General features: G+C 36.6%; 1 protein-coding gene across 1 annotated transcript in view; it reads right to left on the minus strand.

Moving 5' to 3' along the window:
* Positions 1-241: 241 nt before the first annotated feature.
* Positions 242-20,577, minus strand: part of CWF19L2 (CWF19 like cell cycle control factor 2) — a 78,944-nt gene continuing 58,608 nt past the window's right edge. Inside the window, exons 13-18 of the mRNA XM_040976882.1 lie at positions 17,515-17,727; positions 14,086-14,202; positions 6,723-6,878; positions 4,080-4,160; positions 1,065-1,166; positions 242-531 (exon numbers count right to left, since the gene is read on the minus strand). Coding sequence (XP_040832816.1) covers positions 388-531; positions 1,065-1,166; positions 4,080-4,160; positions 6,723-6,878; positions 14,086-14,202; positions 17,515-17,727 — 813 coding nt within the window. The 3' untranslated portion in view covers positions 242-387. The remainder of the gene's footprint in view (positions 532-1,064; positions 1,167-4,079; positions 4,161-6,722; positions 6,879-14,085; positions 14,203-17,514; positions 17,728-20,577) is intronic.

A 20,577-nucleotide genomic window follows, 5' to 3' on the forward strand; every position in this document is an offset into this window, starting at 1 on the left:
ATTGTTAAAGATACAAAAGATGCCAGGAAATAGACAACTATTTTAAAACAGGCCCACGGTCTCTGGAACAAAGATTTGCTGTGCTTCCTAGGTATGCTTTCAGAAAAGTTCTATCTGTATATTAACTGAATGACTTAGAGTACCACAAAGTAGATACAAAACAGGAATTTGAGCAAGTCCTTAAATATATCTGCTGTTACTCCAGTCACTGAAATGAAGTCCATAAAAACACCTGAGGAAGAAAACAACACCATCCCACAAACCAGCTGTCAGCTACCCACAGCAGTCCGCTGCCATTTTTCTTAAGACCTGAGAGTCACTTGTTTAGCTAGATAAAAGAAATACAGTTGAATGAAACTGGAAGAAACTGGAACCAAAAGATACAGCCTAACATTTTTTACTTTTGGTGAAGTCATATGGTTTCCACCACTGAGCAAACTGCAGGGCTTTCTTCCTCTGGTCCTCAAAGTTTTCTCGGATTCCTTTCCTCCAAAGTCTTGGTTCTAAATCCAGCATTCCGCCAATGATTTCCTATTAGATGAGAAAAATACAAATTAATGTACGTAAAAATAATAATAAAAACTGCATGAAACTATTTGTTCTGTGATTAAAGAAAAGCCTCCAAAATAATGTTTAAATGTTAAATAAATATTAGGTTTAAGTTACAAAATATTGCCTTTAATTAGTTTTAATTATGCAAAATGCAAACTCTAATTATAGGAATCCAACCATATCTTCTGTTGAGCATGCAGGAGCAAAGAAAGGGATAAAGAGTAAAATCTAATTAAATTTGCCATATTACTATCACTCTTAGCACAAGGCTGGCTAACTCCAAAGGGAAACATGAAAGTCACAGTTAATGTTGTCAAGAAGTCACACTTCTGCCTCTTCTAAATATAACATGATATATTTATCAATACTTTACAGGCTTTCTCTCTGAAAACTGGAGGTGGCAATACTCACCAAACTCACTCTACCCTGTGCCCAAAGTCTTGAATTCCCTTTCAATGAAAAGTGTTAGCAAACTTCTAATCAGAGGAATCTTAGCATATTCGTGACTATACCTTTCCAAAGTAATGAGGGAATTTGTGTTGATCTTCAATGACATGGGCAAACCCTCCTTCAAGGCCAAAGTTCACAGAGAAGTACGGCAAGCCTCTGGGTACCTAAACAGGCAAATCACACACCAAACAACATGAAGCTCGAAGATCAAATTTAATCTCTGACATGACGGTAATTCAGCAGCGCACAAAGACAAATACAGAAAATTTTCTAATTTTACAGATACTGAAGCAATGAACTAAGTAGAAGACTTCATTTTGACAGCCTTTTAGGCAGACAGCTTTTCACTATTTCTAGCAATTATAATCAAGACCAATTATTTTCCTATCTTTGGGGAAATCAAACAGAAAAATGGTATCTTTTAAGACATACTCACAGAATCATTTTCCTTAGCTACACAAAGTATTATTTCTTTTTAAAGATTCTTATTTTATTTGCAAAGTCAGAGTTAGAGAGAGAGAAGGAGAGAGGGTTGAGGGGAAGGAGGGTAGGACAAAGAAAAAGACAGAGATCTTTCATCTCCCAATATGATGACAACAGCCAGAGCTGCACAGGTCAGAAGTCAGGAGTCAGGAACTTCTTCCAGGTCTCTCACATGGGTGCAGGGACCCAAAGACTTGGACCATCCTCTGCTGCTTTCCAAGGCCCAAATCAAGGAGCTGGATAGTGGAGCAGCCGGGATACGAACCAGTGGCCGTATGGGATGCTGGTGCTGGCAGGCTGAGGATTAGCCTTTACAACACACGCAATCACAGAGTAGCAAGAGGAGCCCCCATGCCCGCCAAAAAAAAAAAAAAAAAAGAGCCCAGTCATATATTTAGGAGTATGGTTTATAGTATCTTTGATCCTTTAGTATATTTGTTAAAAAGAAACCATAATCTTTATTAAATCACAAAGTAAGAATAGCAAAACTTATCAATCTCATTTCAAAATATCTCCAGAATTAATTCGGTTATTTTCCATTTATTTTCTCTTCCTGCCTCTCTCCCCCTACACAAAAAGTATTTTAACTTTTGATTGACAAAGGCTGCAATTTCTTCCTTTCTCTTTCAATTAAGTAGATTTTGTGTTCTATAAAATTTTTCCTCCAGCCTCTAACTTTGTCACCAGGAATTATCCTAGTGGATTAATTCATAGTAACGTTTCTCATCTCCACACCCCACACAGTCAGTATTTACTCATCTAACAATGAATCAAATCTCCCTAACTTGACAGTATGAATTCTGCATTGTGTCTTCAAGGAGACAACACCTGAAAGGGCTCAGGATAGTATGGTAGAGGATGGCCACTTTAAAGTACCACAGCATTTAAAATGAGTGTTTATAAAGAGCTGTTTGTATTGTAGGAAAAAAACATGAGAAACAATAGTACAAAATTCAGACACAGGCTATTTGTGACTTTGTGGCTTTATGCATTTTCATATTTTTAATATGATAATCATGTATGACCTTGACATTTAGAAAATAAGAGACAGACAAGGACCTAAAGGTAGCTGATGGTTCATTCTTTAAACAAAAACAAAAAAAAAAAAAAAGGAGGGGAGGATTAATTAATTTACTTATCTGAAACAGCTATAGAGAGACAGGAAGACAGAGATAAAGTTCTTCCATCCAGTGGATCACTCCCCAGATGACCACAATGGCTGCAACTGCGTCAGGCCACAGTCAGGAGCCAAGAGCTTTGTTTAGGTCCGCCACATGGGTGGCAGGAGTTCGAGCACTCAGACCATTCTCAGGCCATTAGCAGGGAATTGGATCAGAAGTCATCAACTGCAACCCATATCAGATGCCAGCACTACAGGCAAGCAGTTCTACCTGCTGCGCCACAATGCCAGTCCAGTTCTGATTCTTTAAGTTGTGATTCAATGCAACTTATTTAACATCTTGGATTATTAGGGAAAATATGAAAAGTTGAGAGGTTTTCTGTGAGGAATCAAATAGGACAATGTATGCAAAGTACTCTAATTGATTATTGCCACATAAAACTTTATTTGCAAGATGGGCTCAGCACAATGGCCTAATGGCTAAAGTCCTCACCTTGCATGTGCTGGGATCCCATATGGGAACCGGCTCTAATCCAAAAGGCCCTGCTTCCCATCCAGTTTTTTTTTTAAAAAAAAAAAACAGGCATTCAGTAACATTGATAGAATAAATCATTTTTAATAGAAAAACAAAAAGAATCTATACTTTTATTAAATATCTGCTCCAATTAATATGTTTTCATAAGCAAAAATCATCGCAGAAGTACTCAATTTATGCATATCTTCTTTCAAAAAGTTGACCTGCAATCAAGATTACACATAGGAATGATGAACTTATATTTGTTTTGTCAACAAAGAAAATTGTTCAGGAGCCAGTGCAGTGGCTCAACAGGCTAATCCTCCACCTGGCAGCATGAGCATCCCATATGGGCACCAGTTTGTGTCCTAACTTCTACACCTACAATCCAAGCCCCCTGTTAATGGGCCTGGGAAAGCAAGAGACGATGTTCTAAAGTGCTTGTGCCTCTGCATCCATTTGGGAGACCTGGAAGAAGCTACTGGCTTCGGATCGGCTCAGCTCCTGCCACTTTGGCCATCGGGGAAGTGAACTGGTAGATGAAAGATAATCTTTCTCTGTCTCTTCTTCTCTGTAAATCTGCTTTCAGTTACAAGTTACAAATCCTTTAAAAACAAAACAAAACAAGAGTTCCAGATTCCAGATGCAGGCTCTAGGACCCCTTCCATCATTATCATTCTAGTGAGGGGGAGGCTCCTCTCACCCCAGTGCCAGAGGAATAGAGAAGCTTACAAAAGTAGCCCTCACAGACCCGTGGTGGAGTCTAAAAGCTGCTATAGCCACTTAAAGGGACAATAATTATTTAAACAAATAAAAAAACCCTCTAAAGGCATTACACACATGAGGTAAGACGTGGAATTAGTTATCCACCTTCAGTCATACAGCCAAATTTTCTATTTCTCAAATTAATAAAAATACTGAACACCAGGGTAATATTTATTTTAAAGAAATTATACTTACAGACTTCCTGATATCTTTTGAAGAGAGATCAATCAACTTCTTATTCATGGACCATTCCTCATCAGATTCCATTATGGCTTTCTAAGAAACAGTCATCATTAAATAAAAAGTGAAACATTAGTAAATGCAGACAGTTGAAAAGAAAATAATACAATGAACTAAATACAGGAGATAGCGTGCAAGGTACACCTTTTTGAATGGATTAGGGCCTTGATTTTAGCTTATACACCTGAAATTTCTTGATTTTTTTTTTATTTCTTTGAAATTTCTTGATTTCTTTAAAAATTTTATTTACTTTTGTTTGAAAGGCGGGAAGAGAGAAAGAAAAGGAGAGGGTAAAAGATACACAGACATAGAGACAAAGTGAAATCTTCTACCCATTGATTTATCCTAAGAATGCTCACACAGGAGTAACCAGGAGCCAGGAGTTTAACTCAGGTCTCCAACGCAGGTGGTAAGCAACCAAACACTGGAAGCATCACCTGCTGCCTTCAGAAGAACTCATTACAAAGAAACTCATCAGAAGTAGAGCTGGAGGCTCAGCATCAGGAGCAAGCATCACGAGCCCACATGGGCACTGGTTTGTGGCCCAGCAGCTCCACTTCTCTTCCAGCTCCCTGCTTATATGCTAGGAAAGCAGCACAGCCCCAAAACTTGGGACCTTGCACCCCCACAGGAAACCTGGACGAAGCTCCTCCTGGTTCCTGGCTTTGGATCAACTAACTCTGCTGTTTTAGCCATTTGGGGAGTGAATAAGAGGACAGACAATCTGTCTTTTTTTCTCTGTAAATCTGTTTTTCCAATAAAAATGAATACATCTTTAAAAGAAGAAGAAGAAGAAACAGAGCTGGAACTGCAACTTAGGTCTTCCAACGGTGGATAAAGGTGCTTGAGGAGAACCATTTACAGTACTTCACCAAACACCTACCCTTGGATTTTTCAAATTCCCATCTTAAGTCAAATACAATATTTTTTTATTCATATTTAACTCATCTACTAATTTCAGCTCAAATTTACATGACAAAAAACCCTTAATAACACTAGGCAAATTTTACTGAAGATAATTTGAGAACATAAACCTTACAAATCTCTTACTGTATCCATAGAAATCTAGTCCAACATATTCATCTAATTTTGTTGCTCTTTTCCAAAAATATCAAGAGGAATTTATATGCTTTCTGGAACCAAGGACTTGAACTATTTTTTGTCCTTTTAACAAGCAAAAACATAGCAAGAAATTGCTTTAAAAAATATAAATTCTATTCTTTTAAAAAGACCGGAAGAAAAATACATTGAAATAGAATTCTAAACTAAGCAATTTTAGTGTGATGTCTTTACAGTAAGGAAATCTTAATACAAGGAAAATCTAAGGTGATAAATATTAAATTATCTCAATTTGTACACTTTAGTTATCAAATGAAACACATTTTAAAGACAGATATTCAGTGATTATAATTTAAGTAAATCATACATATTGCCACATCCCTTATTTAAAGTTATGGATTGTCTGGTTTCACACTGTAACATAACACATTTACTACAAAATTCAGGCCAAGTGAAATGACAAATAAAATATATCTTTAATGATCAAATTAAAAGTTTGCTGCAAAAAGGTAGCATGCTATTATGCTAAATATGACATTTCTGCCACTTGCAATGAACAACAATGACCTGTCAATATTGGACCTATAGCCACCATCATCTAAAACTCTACTAAGGAACTATAAAGAACATATCAAAAAGTGCGTAATAATTTCTTTCCCAACCAAATTAGGTTAATATTAGTATGAGTCTTCAGGACTATGTTGTCTTAGTCTCCACATTTCAATAGTGCGCTGCATCAAATCAAATATTCAGATTGCTCCTAAAGATTTCTAAAGAAGAAAGTATTTCACCAACTTGTTAATTGCAGATCTTTAGAGCCCTATTTACTCAAATTTATGCTCAGATTAGTAAATTCACCATCTGTTTCAAAATGCAATCTTCCTATACAAACTCACAAAACATTACTTCCTTTTTCTTTAGTCAAGTGAAAATTTCATGGTTCTATATTCACATATTTATATTCATTTATAAATCATATTATATTCAATCAGTAACAAACAAATATTATTTAACAAAAGCTACCTTAATACTGTGGTGAAAGTTAATGGTCACAAACCTTAGTCACTTATTACATGTCCAAAAAATGTACATTATAATTGGAAACTTTTCTTTTTATAAGTAATATGATTAGATATTAAGTACTAAAATTTATACCAACAACTCGCCTTAGCAATTGCAATACTGTTTGCATGTTTTCATCTCTGGCTAATTTCAATGATTAATTATTCAGAACTATTAACTACAATTTTTCATTTGAAAAAAAACTCATTTTAAAACTGATTTCACTGAGGAAATCAGAAAGTACAACAGAAATTCTAACTTATCATTCAACAGAATATTCAAGTATGCTCCACGAAGGTCAAAATTCCAATTTTTATCAACATAAATTTATACTGTAGTTAATATTTTTTCATCTCTTTGTATGATTTAAAATATAATACAGATATAAAGGAAAAGCAAATGAACAAAGATAACTGTATTCATAAAAAAACTTTGTAGCAAAAAATAAGAAGGGCTCTAAATACTATCAATAAATACCTTAAAATAGATGGGAGCCATATCACCCACTTCCTTAGGCAGAGGAATACATTCATATACCATGTGATACTGCTTCTTCAGGCTCATATTAGTTTCTAAGAAGATGCAGTCCAATCCTTTATCTTCAAACATCTTTACCAAGGATTTCCTGAACATCTAAAGGAAGAAAACCTACGTAAATAAAACACTTCCAGAAAATTCAAAAGATTCCACAAAGTTCAAAACACGAAAACAATAAAAATATAATACATCTCTACAAGAAAATTCATGTCTGAACTCTACGATGTTTTAATTACTTCATTTTCTAAATACACCACATAATTTCACAAACATAAGCAACTTTTTAAAAACTGAAACCAACTCTACATAAATATTAGAAACAGTTAACCAGCAGATTATGAGAAAAAAGACAAAATCAAATTTTCATGATGTGACATGCAGACTTGATAGGAAAACACCCACACAAGCAGCTTCTCTTTGCTTGTGGCATCTGCATGCTGAGGCAGCCCTGCATTCATGCACAATGGAGTCCTATCAAGTGTCTCCAAGTCACTAAAGCTGAAAATTAATCTGGGTTTCTTTTCCCAAAGAATGTTGAGTATTAAATCCCTTGTGGGTAAATGATGCACAGATGATTTCACTCTCATAGGCCTGAAGAACTGGTGTCTACAGTGCGAAGCTGAGCACAACTCAGGGGTCCAGAATCTCTACACCCATGAAAATGTCAGCGTCATAGCAGAGGATGGAGGCATGGGATGAAGGGACAGGAGCAGGCTGAGGACTGAACATCAGGGGTTACCTCTTACACCACCAGTCACTAGATTCTAGTGTCTAGCAATTCCCAATTCAAAGTTGGTATTATAGAGTGTTCTGCAAGAATATTTTTCTAAAACTAAAAACTTTTATTTAGATTTAATTTACAACTTACCAGTATTTTAAACTTTTTTATATTAAGGTCATTATTTTAAACAATTTATTTTTAGTAGCAACTTTATTTTGGGAAAAGTATTTCAACAAATATAAAAATTGGACATGTTTGAATACCATATGCTGTGTGGATACACATTAATATAAATATGTCCTGAGACATTTAATATTTCTTCACGGAAAAATACATCCAAAACGCTTTTAGTGGGTTTTTTTTTCAGCCTAATATTTTTTTTTTTTTGAGATAACATTCGCTGAATTTACATTACAGCGAAAGCCTTACTGGCTTGCTAAATAAAGAGTTTAAAAAATAAAAAGGCGTAGTCTAGAAAGAAAATAGGTAAGGCTATAAACAATAATCACTGCCAATGCTCAGAGACTGTGCTGTTCTGTAACTTCTTTACTGAAAGTTTTCTTCAACCACTGCCATGGAATCAGCTTATGGATGAAACTTCTTTCTGTTTCTCCTCCCCTCACTCTCTCCAGCTGTTCCTCCCTCTCCTTTGTCTGTCATTATCATTAAAATGCAATTTCAAAGAAATGACCCGATTTACCAATTATTCAATTTTCCCCAATTAAGACATCTTGTACAACTTCAGCACATTGCAATGAAGATGCAGGCATTGATACAGTCAAGAAAGATAAAGAACAATTCTAACATCAATTGTAAGGATATTCTTTATTCTGTTTTTTTTTATTCCTTTTGGCTTTATTTTTGTTTTATTTTTTGTCTTGTTTTTGTTGTTTTAAGGTTTTTTTTTAAAGATTTATTTATTTTTATTGGAAAAGCAGATTTACAGAGAAAAGGAGAGACAGAGAGAAAGATCTTCCATCCACTGGTTCACTCCCCAAATGGCTGCAATGACCAGAACTGAGCTGATACGAGGCCAGGACCCAGGAACTTCTTCCAGGTCTCCCACATGGGTGCAGGTCTCAAATGTATGGTCATCGTCCACTGCTTTCCCAGCCCACAAGTTGGCAGCTCCATGGGAAATGCAGCAGCCGGAACATGAATCTGCCCACACATGATCTCAACATTTGCAGGGGGATGATTAGCCAATTCAGCCATCAAGCCTGATCCTTATTTATTTATTTATTTGAAAGGCTGAGTTGGAGACAGAGATTTTCCATTCACTGGTTCATTTCCCAGGTAATGGCAACAGTCAGATGTGGGTCTTCATCTGGGTTTCCCACAATGAAAGGGTGTGCATTAGAGAAGGGACCTAGATGGGCAGTGGAGCACTCAGATTGGAAACTGACACCCACATTAGGATGCTGGTGTCACAGGCAGCAGCTTAACTTACCACACAACACCAGCCCCCAGAATTCTTCTTCTCCCTTCTTACAGTCATATAACTGGGAGGGAATTCACTAATTTCCCTGCCACTCCTCAAACTGTGGTAACTACTCATGTGCTCCATAGCTTTTTCATTTCAAAAAAAATTATGTAAATGAAAACATGTCATCTTTCTAGGTAGGCCATTTTCATTCAATATAATTCCCTAGAGATATAATTAAGATGTTAAAATATTACAATAGTTCTTTGCTTTTTACTGTTATATAGCAGTAATGGTAAGGATATACAAAAGTATTTTTAATTGTCCACACCTAAAAATATCTGGGGTATTTAGTTTTTGGCTATTACTAATAGGGCTGCTATATACAGCTATAAACAGGTTTCTCTTTCTTTTTTTTTTTTTTTTTTATTAGCTACATTGCATTGTATGACACAGTTTCATAGGCTCTAGGATTCCCCTATTCCCTCCCCATACCTTCCCTCGTCCCATGGTGGATTCCTCCACATTGTTGCAGTAGTACAGTTCAAATCCAGTTAAGATTCTTTCATTGCAATCATGTACCATGCATAGAGTCCAGCATCTTATTATGCAGATAAATTCAATTGTTTCTTGGGGAGACCATCTCTGGTCTGAAAGCAGAGTTGACAGAATATGATCCCAACCAATTAAAAGCCACAACATAACATCAACAACAATTTACATCATTATGGAGTTAACTGACATGGTGACCAATATGTTAGAAAATACAAGTTCTTAACCACACGCTGAAACTACTTCATTGACATTTCAATTTTGGTTTATACACAGAACCAGCTGCTATACACCTTAAAATGGCTCTAGGGTACTATCCAGCTGTCTCATGTCTATTTTCATTTTAGTATTAAGCAGTTTATAGTGTTGAAGCATAATTCTTACTGACTTTGGCAGATTTTAGGGTAGTCTAAACTGGCTTATAACTCTAACAAAGCATATGTCATTGCAAGAGAGGGTGGGAATCCAAAGTTTGAACTAAGTAAGGACCAGAGAAAGCTTCCCTCCCGAGTCCCAAAGGGGGTTTACTGTTCTGTTTCTGAGGTCTGCTCAGGGCTCCCAGCTAGTGTTCTGATGACATTAGATCCTGTGAGGAAGGATCTGGGCTTCTTCCATCCCATGTGGGAGATCCGAGAGGGAACGGTTGACCTCAGAGTTCTTGGCCTATGAGGGCAGTCCAATTCCCTGTAGTCTCCTTGGCAGTTAGTATATAGTCCTTGGTGTCCATACTGATAATTCTTGGTGAGGATCCGGGAGTCTCCAGAGTTGGGATACAAGCCTCTTCCTGTCCTCCTGCTCCACTCTGGGGTCACCCCACCCCCAGCTCCTATAAACAGGTTTTTCCACATTATCTTTCGATTTCTTTAAAATAAATGCACAAAATATAATAGCTGAATATTACGGTGACTCCACATTTCATATTTTAAGAAATTTCCAAAGTGGCAGCACCATTATCTTTCCACATAAAAGTGGTAATAATTCAATTTCTCTTCTTCCCTGCTACTATTGAGTGTTGCCAACATTTCTTACTTTACATTCTTTTAGGGATGCAATCATTCATTGTTAGTTGTCTTAATTCGCATTTCCTTACAGCAAATTACATTGAATTTTTTACGTACTTATGTGCTATCCTACAAATCCTATGTAGTAAGATGTCTCTTCATTTTTTAATTTTCTGACTGCATCGTTCCATTTTTACTTGATTCTAACATTCTAATTTTTTGCAATATATTCTAGGTAGAGTCCTTTGTCATGTATGCAATTTGCAAGTACATTCGATCTTTGTCTTTTCATCTTCTAACCAATTGTTTGTTTAGGAATCTGGGTCTTTTTTTTTTTAACACGTATGCCATTGAATTCATAAGAATTGAATGCTTGAATGATTTCCCATGGGTTCCGACAAAGTGGGTTTCCCTGAGTGAAGCAGACTTGGAGAGCTTCAGCTGCAACTAGAAACCTTTTCTTTGGCTTCTTTCTTTTTCTGGTAATTTCCTTCACCTGTTTCAGGAAGCTTTCTTGCTCTTACAGTGTTTAATATACTCACTATGCATATTTATTCTCCTTGTAAGAATCGTGCCCTTGAATTGTGTGGATACAATAATGCCAGCAGCATGCTAGGTAACACTGTAGACTCTTCAGGTTTTGCCATGGTTATTTATGAGGCATTCTTTTACGAGTCGTACCCATGCCCTTGATGTCTACAATGCCACCCTTCTTGTAAGTGCACATGTATGGAGCCAAAGGAACCGCTCTATGTTTCCTAAAACGTATGGAGAACATGTAACAGGTGTTGCTCCATTTTCCCTCTGTGCTCCTCAACTTGATGAATGACTTGAAAATGGCGGCTCCAATTGAAAGCCTTACCAATGACTTTCACAGATGAAAGATTTGATTTGAAGAAGTTCATTTTATCAACATTCGATTCTGTGGATTGCATGGTTGATGTTAAGAACTTGCATACATTGGTTCTTAAAAATTTGTTTTTTCCTAAGTTACACAGTTTTACGATTCACATTTAATCTAATTCTATTTAGAGTTAATAATTGTATCAAGGCACTAGATTTAATTTCTGTGCCAATGGATGTCCGATTGCTCCAAAGCCATCTGTTACTTTTAAACAAATTGTAACTTTGTCAAGTTTCAATAGGAATATTTAGTTGGGCTTAAATTTTAAATGATCATTTCGGATTAATTAAGCTATGTCTATCATTCTACAATTACCATTTAATAGTGTAGCTATATAAATCTTAAAACCAGATAAGTCTGAATGCTTTCACTTTACAAATATTCATTTTCCTTAAACCATTTACTATTTGAGAGGCAGAGTTACAGAAAGGGAAATCAGAAAGAAACAGAAAGATGATCCATTTGTTGGTCACTCTGAAATGGCTCAATGAACAGAGCCAGGCCAAGCTAAAACCAGGAGCCAGCAACAACATCCAATAGCCCAACATGGGTGCAAAAGCTTTTGTACTTCAATATAATAAGATATAGCAAAATTATTTTACAATTGTGAGCAATACCAAGAGCCTATGTTATGGAAATTAGATAAGGTTGCTAAATTACTAGAAGAAAATACTTCATTCTGAGTACTTAATTTACCTAGTTTCCCATTCCTTGTTCAATCAATGCATCTGTAGTAAACTTCCCTATGATGTATTTAAGTAAACTAACTGGAGAATGTTGCAGTTCTCTCTATCTTGATCGCCCACTTGCTCACTGTAACTCTGGGTTTTCAGATAAATAAAATATATTTTTAAAAATAAATAAAAACAGGGCCCAGCACAATGGCCTGCTGGCTGAAGTCCCCGCCTTGCATCCGCTAGGATCACATAAGGATGCCGGTTCCAATACCAACAATCCATTTCATATCCAGCTTCCTGCTGTGGCCTGGGAAAGCAGTGGAGGACAGCCCGAGGGACTTGGGGCCCTGTATCAGCATGGGGGCGGGGGGTGCCTGGAGAAGGTCCCTGGTTCATGGCTTTGGATTACCTAGGCTCCAATCGTTGTGGCCACTTGGGGAGTCAGCCAGTGGACAGAGGATATTTCTCTCTGTATCTCCTTCTCTCTGTAAAATCTGACTTTACAATGAAAATAAATAAATCTTTAAAAAAAAACTAAATCAATGCATAAAAGCAAACAACAACAACAAAAAGACCCTGGATTTCTTTAAATAAGCCAGGATTCAGCTATTTAAATTCATTTACTAAAATTTTGTGGTAATTTACAACGATTAAAGACTCCTTTTATTCACAAAAAGAATCAGGATGTCACTCATCAAATTATATAAATAACTGGCTTTTTTTCTCCTTAATTCACTTTTTCACAATGAATCTAGACCAAAAAATCTACTAACTTACAATGTAACCTGTACTACAATACACCATTTGGGAAGAATTAGTGAATGATTTTATCCCTTTGTTTCTCACGGCAGCAAAAACATGTTTACATACCAAGTCGGTATCTGTTGAACACAGTAAATGGTTTTTATTTACTTAATATGTTTGTGTGTACACACACATAAGTAGGTTAATTTCTTCCACAAATATAAATCCAAATTACTGTAATGACTTAAAATATCTTTGGTGCTGTGTATTCTCTAAGTTAAATCAGTTTTGTAAGCACAAATTTTTAAAACCCTCTCAGGAAAGTTCTAAAATGGTTGTAAAAACCAAATTTTGATGCCCTCCACCTTAAATTACTTAAAGTTACTGACATTTAATATTAGAAAAAAAAATTATTTTTGACTTAACTCATGTTTCTACAATGCTATCCTTACTGTAACAAAACAATCTTTTTAACTTTTACAAAATGAACTAAAAATAAAAGAAGACTTGTTTCATCAAACACAGCCAAAATATCTCCTTTTTTGGCATGTTTAACAACATGCAACCACTCTCACTCTCTTCTGACTAGGGTTCCTTGCAACTCTACTCGCTTGTCAGACATTAGAACCACAACTTCTCTTTCTTCCTTTCATTTTGGTCATTACGGGGCCTTGAAATAATTCAAGCAACAATTTCATCCATGTTGTGCCTTTCAATCTCTTGAAGAATCAGCCACAAGAGTGAATCCCTAAATACAAAAGCTAGAAAAGGTTATGAAGAAAACAAAGAGCAAGAACTAAAAGTTAGTAGCAAAACCACCACAAAATCACAGCAGTGGAGAAGACAACTTCCATTACAGTAAAACATGGCAACTGCTGAGAATACTAGCATTTAACTGACAAAATTCCTTTTTATTATCTAAATTCCTTTGCCTTTTTGGCTGGGTTTTATTGGCTTATTCTGGTAAGAATAACTATTTCATGTAACACAATGCCAAGATCAGAAATCTTAGACTGATACTACTTTGTTGCAAAAATAATCCATACGTTGTTACAGTTTAGTACATAAAACCTTTCAAAATGTGGAGCACTTTTGGAAAATAAAAGATAGTTGAGTACTAAAAACACAATGTGCAGATACATATAACTACAAAAATACAAGTGTTTTAGTAAAGAACCTAAAATCACTGAACAAAGATAAACACCTTGCTGAAATTTATCACAACAGTTTGCAAAAATTTCTCCTGGGCTTTACAATGACAATGACAATTTATATGCTCACCTGAATTTCCTCCCAGATGTCTTCGTCCAATAAAGTGGCTGCTCTATGGTGCTGCAAGGGAACTATCAGGCAGTGCCCCTCAGTAAGAGACTGAAAGTTGGGTAGACATAAATAAACCTATGGGGGAAAAAATTCCAAAGGCAAAATGCTATTGAAATTTACTCAGTTACAGTTAATATTTAACACAGTATACTTGCTTAGAAGAAAACTTTCATTCTAACATTTTTAAGGCTATTTAATTTTTTAAAAATATTTTAAAAGCCATAGAGATGATTTTTTTTTTAAGATTTATTTATTTTTATTGGAAAAGCAGAATTACGGAGAGAGAGAAGTAGACGGGGACAAAGATCTTCCATCCACTGGTTCACTCCCAAGTGGCCGCAACTGGGCCGATCCGAAGCCAGGAGCCTGGAGCCTCCTCCTGGCCTTCCACACAGGTGCAGGGTCCCAAGGCTTCGGGCCTTCCTCCACTGCTTCCTAAAGCCACAGGTAGGAAGGTAAAAGCAGGAAGCATGAACCAGCACCCATACAGGACCTTGATGCAGTCAAGGCAAGGACTTTAGCCACTAGGCTAATGCTCCAGGCGCTGGAATGGTTTTTAATAAACTTGAAATTCACAGCACCAGTTCAATTTTCACTGCTTTTTATCCATAAAGATTAAGATTATCCAAGCAAAGAAAGAATAAAGCATATTACATCCTGAATCTGATGATCTATTTCTTTGAAAGCCATTAAAACCGCACAATTTTCATAAGAATAAGAAGATATTATGGCCTGGTAATGGCAGAGTAATTTAACTGGTAAACTATTAATCAGGCTTTCTTCCTCAGTAGCCAAGAAACAGAACCTAGCCAAGAGGAAATGACCTCAAGAGTACATTATTGCTACAGTTAAGCTCTGTTTTTTAACACAGATATATGACTTTAAAGCTGGTGCTATTTTTCTTCTTTCCAAACAGTACAGTGTGTGGATTGTGTGTGTGTGTCAGGAGAGCGGGCAGAGCTGGAAAAAGTAACTTTACAATGGAGCAATCTGTAAAGAACTAGTTCAGCCAGGTGATTAAGGTCAACATCATAAATGATACATCATATTCACAGCATATACCACTGACAGGTTGTCATAAAAACAGCATTTCCTCTGTGCTTTTCCTTCCAAAAATCAAAAATGAGTCATGTCACAAGGAAAATGTCAAATAAACTCTAGTAGGGAGCACCTGGTCAGTACTTAAAACTGCCAAGGTGTGGCATGTGCCCAGTGGTTATTAAGGTGTCAACTAAGATGCCCCTATTTTCTACTGAAGCACATACATTCAATCCTCAGCTCCAGGTCCAGGCAGTGGCTTCCCACTAACTCTGATGGGAGAGAGTGGAGCTCCCGCCACCCACGTGGGGCGTCTGAATTGAGCTCCAGCCTCAGCCTCAACCACTGAGCATTTGAAAAGTGAACCACTCGATGGAAGCTCTGTCTCTTACTTTCTCTGAAACAAAAACAAGTTTTTAATCAAACAACTCAAAGTTATCAAAGAACAAGGGAAGCCCGAGAAACTATCTCTCAGCCAAGAGCAGCCTAAACAAACGTGACTACTGACTGTCAGGTGGCATCCTACATGCAGTCACCAGAGATGGAGGACGCCAGGTCAACAGAAGGAAAAGCTCGCTCACTCACTGTGTGTGTGTAATACCTTTCAGTAAAAACAAATCTGCTTTTGAAAGAAACAAGAGCAATATCTAAGAAATCCTTTATCCTATAATTAACTAATGGAATAACTAAAAAGAACAATTTTTTTGTATTTATTCAGGACAAAAAGACTTACTAGCTATAATGGATAACACAGGAATCAGATATGGAAAGAAGCTGATGTTCTTTCTATTGCACACTTCAAGTATCTTTGTATTGGAACATCCGCACACGTCAGGCTGACAGTACATGTCAGTCATCAAACAGAGAAAAATTTAAAAATAGGTGAAGAGAAACTCAAATGAGTTAATGTCTTCAGAATGAAAATGTCTAGTCCATGACACGTGAAAGCAGAAACAGCTAACTCAATAAACCAAAATTAAATAAAAATTTAGTAACATTAGAAATGGTTAAATGGAAAATGTGAGTTATCTCAAAGCTGGACAGAATATTAAGAAAAATGGGATATAAATATCCAGTAAGTGAAAGTTAAAAAGGTAAAGAAGCTGAAATGTCTGTTTACTGGCCGCTGATTTCTCTCGGCTAGTGGTTTGAGAAAACTTTATTGTGGGGAAGAAGCTAGAATGTAGAAAATTTTACATTTACCTTTTACATAAACTATGAAGTAAAAAATGAAATAAAAAACTATTTTAATAAAGCAAAAGAAACTAAATTGATAAAATGACTATCTAAAGATAATAACATTAGGTGTGTGTGTGTGTTTAAGTGTTCAAAAACAAAACATCAGTCAATACGCATTGCATATTCCCTAAGCCATTAGCTGCTGAAACTGGAATTCACTATTTAATCTCTTCTATTATTACTTTTTCTCACTTCACTCCTGCCATCTTTCTCTATTCCATGAATGTCAATCATTTCCTCTTCAGGGATTTTTACACAATGATGCCCTTTCATAAAACATTACTCATTTACAATTTCACATTATTTGTTCCCTCCCGTCATATATAATTTACTAAAATATCTCAGATCACTTTATCAAAAATACTCCCTCATCATTTTGTCTCATTTCCTCACTTTATTTGTATTAAGGAATTAATATTTCTATGTCAGAAAGATTATTACTCTGTATTCTAGAAAAGCAGAGTAGAAAACACATTCCAAAAGCCTTTCTGATTTTCTGCTTTCCTCCAGCAATTAGTTAAAGGTTGGTATACATCACGCACACAGAAATTACCTGCTTAATGTAAGTATTAGGTCAATATACATTTACTGAAATAAATGAGCACTGTTTGTCATGAAAAAAAGCTAGATGTTTGGTATATGATGGTAAGCAAAAGTTATTTTTTTCTTCATACAGCTCAAAGAGTATTAGAAGATAATCCCAACAAAATAAAGACATATAATAAGTTTGTTCAAACTGTGAGGTAGTCTTCAAACTAACAGGTTCTATGAGAAAGTAAAGAGGCATGAGCTGATTTAGAATGTCTTGGATAATTTTAATGCTGAGACTCAAGTGTCAGTCATACAAAGATAAGGTCACACTGCTGGTAATTGGCCCAGTCAAAGCTGGAAACCAGAAAATCTGGCCACCATTATCCAATGTCTGTTCTAGAGCAGAATCACAGAAGATGGGAGCCTTATGACAATGAAATGTGTATGCTCACCTCAAAGATGAAAGAAAACATCTAAAACAAAGATTCCTTAGGTTTCTTTAAACAGAATGAAAAATGAAGCAAATTTACACACACTGATAAATCACTTCCTTAGGTCACAAAACGTAATATTGATTACCTTAACACCTATTGCAACAATGAGGTGCTTAGGAAACTGAGAGCTGTCAAAACAGTAGAGGCATTTTTCCATTTGTGCCGCGAGACTCTGATGCTCGGCAATAGCTCTTCTCCTCTGATACTCTTCCTCGTCACCAAGTCGCTCTCTCTCGGCTGCTCTGGATACAAACATGTCATCCAAAGTATAATAGTCTCCATCTGTTTTTCCCATAAACTGAAAAATCAAAATAAATGGGGATAGAAGACTGTGGTTAAGATTTTACTGTACTGCACCATCTTATCTGTCTTTGGTAAATTCTATGACAAAATATATTAAAAAACAAAACATCAATTAAAATTCGAGGCAGACCTTCAAAATTAAATTTATCACCATTATCACAGCTAAGGCTTACTAAATAGCTGCTATCTGTAATTTTATATAATTTGATCGTGTGTTAAGATTCCTAAAAGACAAGAACCATCATTTTCACTTACTGGACTAGGAAAGTAAACCAGAGAGAGTAAGTAAACTATTTTCACAATAAAACTTAGCACACTCACAATGTAAAATATGCAACATTTTCTACCATATTTCTAAGCCTACTCTCTATTCTTCTTTAAAAAGTATTTTACTCTGTGAACATATTCCCCAACACAGTTCTAAGAGCATAGCGATTCCTCTACCCCTCCTCCTTCCCACGTCTCCCTCTCACACTCCTCATTTATTTTATTTTTTTTAATTGTTACAGTGTTATACTTTCAGTTCATTTCTCAATCACAGGCCCAACACTCCATCAGGTACAGAATTCAACAACTAGACCTCACCAGGGGTCGGGAAGGTCCAGTGGAGCCAGGGCCACCTGGCCTGGGTCCTTTGGCCCACTTGAGCAGTAGGTGCCAGGTCCATGAGCCCCAGGATTAGGAGTCTGGCGGCACCTGGGTCGGCAAGCTCAGGGTGCCAATGGCACCGGGCAAAGCCCATTGGCCACCTAGAAATGCACTTTGTGGCAGGGCTTGGCATGTGGGTTTGCATGGATCTGGGAAATGACATAAGTGGGGGCATGTGAGGACATGAGGTCTTGCATATAGGACTGGTGGTCTGCCCGTAGAGTGCATTGTTCAGAACTGGGCTTCCTTGGTGGAAAGACAGAGCAGTGAGGAAGGCCCAGATGCATATGGAGGATATGGCAACACATTGGGGCCTGCAAAGGACATGTGGTACCACAGCAGAGAAAGCAGGGCAGAACAAATCAGACAACTACCCCAACCAAGCACTGACAGCAAATATCTGGGTGAATGGAGACTTTTAAGATAGACTGTCAGCCAATGTCCATTGGAAGGATTTTCTTATCCTTAGAGAAGCAAGACTGACAGCATTTCAAAATTATCCAAACCAGTTAAGCAAAGCAATTGGAGCATGCTCCTCATCGGGGACCCTGGGTTTATATCTGTGTGGCCATTCCCCATCCCTGGGTACTGGGGTGGTTGCGAGGCTGGGTGTGGCTCCTCCCCTTATCACCCCCTTTCTCCCAGAAACAGGAAGAAAAAATTTGGAAACAATGGTCTCACCCAATTTCCCCAAACCCTCAATCTTTCCTACTCTGATCACCTATGTAAACATGATCAAAAATCAAAATCAAAATCAAAATCAAAACAAAACAAAAAAACTACTGTTTCTCAAGAGTAAAGATAAATGTTTTAAACCATAATCAATTTTCAAAATGGCCTACTTTCCAGTCTCCATACCTCCCCAAACATAAGCTGTAGAAGATCCATACTTTTAAACCCAAATTGTATTTAGATACTTATGTTCTTACTTAAAATCCCACCGAAGAGTTGTACATTGCATATAGGACCAAATTCAAAATCAAAGACACAGAAAAGCAAGATGGTTAAAATACTTAGGATCTACAGTCCAAAATTACCATAGTAAAATTTTACCTTCTATCCATTTAATCTAGACCACATTATTTCACCTCTTTGTCCTCTCCCCAGACCTTGCTATTCATGTTGCAATGATCAGATAGACACTATCTCCCTACTGGAGTTACATCACTTAATTCTCACCAGCTGCCTGGAACATATTACCAAGCAACTTGCTCTAAATGACACTGGCAGAAATGCCATTCTACAACAGCTACTGGACATTCTTCTCAAGCGTACACGAAACATTTATCAAGATGGGTAACTTTCTGCATCATTAGTCTCTGTGAACTTAAAAAAACCTATTGTCACACAAAGTATGTTCTGTAAACATGGACTGAATTGATAATCATCAATTAAGATTTTGAGACATTTCTAAGTATCTGGAAGCTAAACAAGGTACTTTTAAATAACACATGGACCATCATCATCAACAACAATAAGATAATTGGGGCCTATTTTGAAGAGACATAAAACAGAAATACAATATTTCAGAATTTGTGGTATACTGCTAAAGTAGAACTTTGAAGGAAAATTATAGCAATAAGCACTTACATCACAAAATAAGAAAAATCTCAAATCAGTGAGGTCAGCTTCCATTATAAGAACTTAGAAGGGATAAAGGGGACTAGCATTGAGGCAGGGTTAAGCTGTAGCTTGCAACAACAAAATTCTATTTAGGTCCTAATTCAAGTTCCAGCTGTTCCACTTCTGATCCTGCTGCCTGTTAACATCCCTGGGAAAGCAGTAAACAGGCCCAAGTATATGTCCCCTAGCAATCACATAGGAGATGCAGATAAAGCTCCTAGTTTCTGGCTTCAGCCTGGGCCCAGCCCTTTCCGGTGTGGCCATTTGGGGAGTGAACTACCAGATGAACGAAGTCTCTCCCTGACTCACTCTCTCTGTAACTCATTTTTTTAAGTAAGAAAGAAAAAAAAAAAAAACTGTGACAAGGATACTTATGAGATGAATATAGGGAGTATGGGGTTTCTGGTACATGGAAACACTTTATATTACTACTTCATAATCTTTGTTTTACAGATTTCAAAGTATTCTAAAATAAAATAATTTTTTAAAAGTTAAAGAAAAAAATCTCTAAAACATTATTGCTGATAAGCTTAAGTAAATAGATTTATAATTAATGACACCTTTTGGGATACAT

This window comes from Ochotona curzoniae, unplaced genomic scaffold (assembly GCF_017591425.1).
Source record: "Ochotona curzoniae isolate NIBS_2020 unplaced genomic scaffold, NIBS_Ocur_1.0 contig_2723, whole genome shotgun sequence".
NCBI lineage: Eukaryota > Metazoa > Chordata > Mammalia > Lagomorpha > Ochotonidae > Ochotona > Ochotona curzoniae.